General features: G+C 48.1%; 1 protein-coding gene across 1 annotated transcript; it reads right to left on the bottom strand.

Moving 5' to 3' along the window:
* Positions 1–3,270: 3,270 nt before the first annotated feature.
* LOC138366827 (protein SON-like) lies at positions 3,271–3,831 on the bottom strand. Its single transcript, XM_069328112.1, has one exon. It carries the CDS (start codon positions 3,829–3,831, stop codon positions 3,271–3,273), a length of 561 nt encoding a protein of 186 aa, XP_069184213.1.
* Between the last annotated feature and the right edge of the window lie 1,145 nt (positions 3,832–4,976).

Here is a 4,976-nt window from a genome sequence, read left to right as displayed (position 1 = left end):
CTGTGAGGAAGGTAATGACGAAAGAAAATGTACTGCTTTCTTTGCTTTTTTCCCGTGAAAGAAATATCTCAATACGCACAAAATTTTGAACAAGGCTGTATTAAAATGTGTGATAAATTAGGTTGTAGGGAAATATGTGATTTTTTTTTTTTTTTGCATATTTAAGCATGTGTGTGTGTGTGTGTGTGTGAGTGTGTGAGTGTGTGAGTGTGTGTGTGTGTGTGTGTGCAAGTTTTTGTGTATATTACTTCGTGTTGTCAAAATAAGTTAGCATGTAAGGACTTGATGCAGAGTATAACCTCCCCTGTTATGTTCTTTGTTCATTTGAACAAGTTCACTCCATCATGTTCAAATGTGCAGTTGAACAAGAAACATTTGATTAGAACTCGTCTCGCAACTTTTTGACAGAACAAAGATCTAAACACCTTTTCTTTGTACACCTGAAAGAAGAACACCTTTTCTTTGTACACCTGAAGCAAGAACACCTTTTCTTTGTACACCTGAAGCAAGAACACCTTTTCTTTGTACACCTGAAGCAAGAACACCTTATACAGACAGACATCACAATAGCGTGATGCATCAAATGTGTGACCTTATCCGAGTAAGGTCAGTAGAACTTCCGGTTGCAGTTCTTTTTACCATGTCGTAGCTCAGTCGATTAAGGCAGTGTCTGGGATCCTCTCGGACGTAGGTTCGAACCCTCGTCACGGCTCTTAGTGGATTTGTTCAAGAACACCTTTTCCTTATACACTTGAAGCATGCAATGAATGACAAAGCAAGGCGTCATCTGGGAAGACTCCGTATAACACCATCTGGTCGACCTCAAGTCGTCTCCAGGTCTCCATAACACCGTCTGGTCGACCTCAAGTCGTCTCCAGGTCACCATACCACCGTCTGCTCGACCTCAAGTCGTCTCCAGGTCTCCATACCACCATCTGGTCGGCCTCAAGTCGTCTCCAGGTCTCCATACCACCATCTGGTCGGCCTCAAGTCGTCTCCAGGTCTCCATACCACCGTCTGGTCGACCTCAAGTCGTCTCCAGGTCTCCATACCACCGTCTGGTCGACCTCAAGTCGTCTCCAGGTCCCCATAACACCGTCTGGTCGACCTCAAGTCGTCTCCAGGTCACCATACCACCGTCTGGTCGACCTCAAGTCGTCTCCAGGTCCCCATAACACCGTCTGGTCGACCTCAAGTCGTCTCCAGGTCTCCATAACACCGTCTGGTCGACCTCAAGTCGTCTCCAGGTCACCATACCACCGTCTGCTCGACCTCAAGTCGTCTCCAGGTCTCCATACCACCATCTGGTCGGCCTCAAGTCGTCTCCAGGTCTCCATACCACCGTCTGGTCGACCTCAAGTCGTCTCCAGGTCTCCATACCACCGTCTGGTCGACCTCAAGTCGTCTCCAGGTCCCCATAACACCGTCTGGTCGACCTCAAGTCGTCTCCAGGTCACCATACCACCGTCTGCTCGACCTCAAGTCGTCTCCGGGTCTCCATACCACCGTCTGGTCGACCTCAAGTCGTCTCCAGGTCACCATACCACCGTCTGGTCGACCTCAAGTCGTCTCCAGGTCACCATAACACCGTCTGGTCGACCTCAAGTCGTCTCCAGGTCTCTATAACACCATCTGGTCGACCTCAAGTCGTTTCCAGATCTCCATAACACCGTCTGGTCGACCTCAAGTCGTCTCCAGGTCTCCATAACACCATCTGGTCGACCTCAAGTCGTCTCCAGATCTCCATAACACCATCTGGTCGACCTCAAGTCGTCTCCAGATCTCCATAACACCATCTGGTCGACCTCAAGTCGTCTCCAGGTCACCATAACACCGTCTGGTCGACCTCAAGTCGTCTCCAGGTCTCTATAACACCATCTGGTCGACCTCAAGTCGTCTCCAGATCTCCATAACACCGTCTGGTCGACCTCAAGTCGTCTCCAGGTCTCCATAACACCATCTGGTCGACCTCAAGTCGTCTCCAGATCTCCATAACACCATCTGGTCGACCTCAAGTCGTCTCCAGGTCTCCATAACACCATCTGGTCGACCTCAAGTCGTCTCCAGGTCTCCATAACACCATCTGGTCGACCTCAAGTCGTCTCCAGATCTCCATAACACCATCTGGTCGACCTCAAGTCGTCTCCAGATCTCCATAACACCATCTGGTCGACCTCAAGTCGTCTCCAGGTCACCATAACACCGTCTGGTCGACCTCAAGTCGTCTCCAGGTCTCTATAACACCATCTGGTCGACCTCAAGTCGTCTCCAGGTCTCCATAACACCATCTGGTCGACCTCAAGTCGTCTCCAGGTCTCCATAACACCATCTGGTCGACCTCAAGTCGTCTCCAGATCTCCATAACACCATCTGGTCGACCTCAAGTCGTCTCCAGGTCTCCATAACACCATCTGGTCGACCTCAAGTCGTCTCCAGATCTCCATAACACCGTCTGGTCGACCTCAAGTCGTCTCCAGGTCGCCCTCACAGCTCGATCTAACAACCTCGGCCATAACACCAAAGTTGACCAATATGATAATTGATGTAAAGCAGCGTTATATCTATCTCTCATAACTATACTCTCAGCGTGTTGTCCTCTTATTGTAACTTTCTCTTATGTAATTCTTCTGCTGATTTTTTTTTAAGTAGACTCACCGGATTATGAATGTATAAGGCCTTTGAGATGATTTTGCAGTTCATCTAAACACGTCGAGACTTTCCTGGATATGTTGAGGATAAATCTTGCGTTCGATACCATTCAAGTTTTACCTTGAAAAGAAACTTTTTTTCGTTTTTTTTCGGGGAATTTAATAGGTGGTTACTCACCGTCACGCTCGCTTCCACCTACTCACTCATGCTCCCTCCATCCTCTCACTCATGCTCCCTTTATCTACACACTCATGCTCCCTCTATCCACTCACTCATGCTCCCTTCATCCACTCACTCATGCTCCCTCTATCCCCTCACTCATGCCCCCTCTATCCACTCACTCATGCTCCCTCTATCCCCTCACTCATGCTCCATCTATCCCCTCACTCATGCTCCCTCTATCCCCTCACTCATGCTCCCTCTAAAATATAACAACAATAACTTTGGGTTACGAGAATTCAAAGGTCGTAAAGTGTTTAATGAACGTATACAAAGCTGCCATGATTGATAAAAGATGCAGAGGTTTCGCAAGTGGTTATGTAAAGGCTTGATTAATGCTGTTGTGGTCTTCGCTGGCTCTTCAGGAGAGAACACTCACTGAACACCCAGGAGCACGAGGTGTCAGAAGTGGGTGATGCTGAGTGCCAGGAGATCTGATTGAGTGATGCTGAGTGCCAGGAGATCTGATTGGGTGATGCTGAGTGCCAGGAGATCTGATTGGCTGATGCTGAGTGCCAGGAGATCTGACTGGGTGATGCTGAGTGCCAGGAGATCTGATTGGGTGATGCTGAGTGCCAGAAGATCTGATTGGGTGATGCTGAGTGCCAGGAGATCTGATTGGGTGATGCTGAGTGCCAGGAGATCTGATTGGCTGATGCTGAGTGCCAGGAGATCTGATTGGGTGATGCTGAGTGCCAGGAGATCTGATTGGGTGATGCTGAGTGCCAGGAGATCTGATTGGGTGATGCTGAGTGCCAGGAGATCTGATTGGGTGATGCTGAGTGCCAGGAGATCTGACTGGGTGATGCTGTGTGCCAGGAGATCTGATTGGCTGATGCTGTGTGCCAGGAGATCTGATTGGGTGATGCTGTGTGCCAGGAGATCTGATTGGCTGATGCTGTGTGCCAGAAGATCTGATTGGGTGATGCTGAGAGCTTCATCTGCCACGCTGAGCGGTCCCATCGTTAATGATCTTGTTTGCCTGTGTGAGTGTGAGTGTGTGTGTGTGTGTGTGTGTGTGTGTGTGTGTGTGTGTGTGAGTGTGTGTGTGTGTGTGTGTGTGTGTGTGTGTGTGTGTACTCACATAGATGGTCCTACCTACATGTGCTTGTAGGGTCGAGCTGCAGCTAATGAACTACATCTTCCGAACCATAAGTAGTTTATTGCAATGAAGCAGCCCGTGACAGCTGACTAACTCCCAGGCACCTATTTACTGCTAGGTAACAGGGGCATCAGGGTGAAAGAAACTCTGCCCGTTGTTTCTCGCCGGCGCCGGGAATCGAACCCGGGACTACAGGATCACGCGTCCAGCGTGCTGTCCGCTTAGCCACCGGCTCCCTAGAGTATGTGTGTGTGTGTGTGTGTGTGTGTGTGTGTGTGTGTGTGTGTGTGTGTGTGTGTGTGTGTGTGTAAGTATTTTCCTTTATCTATTTTACTCATATGAGTATTATTCTACATCTACCTTACTCATATGAGTATTATTCTACATGTACCTTACTCATATGAGTATTTTCTACATGTACCTTACTCATATGAGTTTCAATCATCTCCTTTCTAACCTTTTAACAACTATTGTTTCTATTCGTCTTGTCTTGAATACTCATTTCTATTATTTGAGAATAATAGATTATTATCTATTAAAATAGATAAGAATAGATTATTTCTATTATTTCTATCACTTTTATTATTGGGGACCTCTTGAACTTCTTGTGTTTTACAAGATGAGGGTTCCGGACTTGTGCTGCGTATTCTAAATCTAATCTGGCGAAGAATGTTACCTGCTTGATGGGGTTCTGGGAGTTCTTCTACTCCCCAAGCCCGGCCCGAGGCCAGGTTCGACTTGTGAGAGTTTGGTCCACCAGGCTGTTGCTTGGAGCGGCCCGCAGGCCCACATACCCACCACAGCCCGGCTGATCCGGAACTTCTCTTAGAAAACAGTCCAGTTTTCTCTTGAAGATGTCCACGGTTGTTCCGGCAATATTTCTTATAGTCGCTGGGAGGACGTTGAACAACCGCGGACCTCTGATGTTTATACAGTGCTCTCTGATTGTGCCTATGGCACCTCTGCTCTTCACTGGTTCAATCTTGCATTTTCTTCATAGAATCCG

This window comes from Procambarus clarkii, chromosome 20 (assembly GCF_040958095.1).
Source record: "Procambarus clarkii isolate CNS0578487 chromosome 20, FALCON_Pclarkii_2.0, whole genome shotgun sequence".
Classification (NCBI taxonomy): domain Eukaryota; kingdom Metazoa; phylum Arthropoda; class Malacostraca; order Decapoda; family Cambaridae; genus Procambarus; species Procambarus clarkii.
The sequence above is the reverse complement of the archived record's forward strand: the minus strand, read 5'-3'. Positions and strand labels throughout refer to the sequence as shown.

Coding starts and splice junctions, on each gene's coding strand:
- LOC138366827 (XM_069328112.1), bottom strand. CDS start 3,831: ATGGGACCGCTCAGCGTGGCAGATGAAGCTCTCAGCATCACCCAATCA.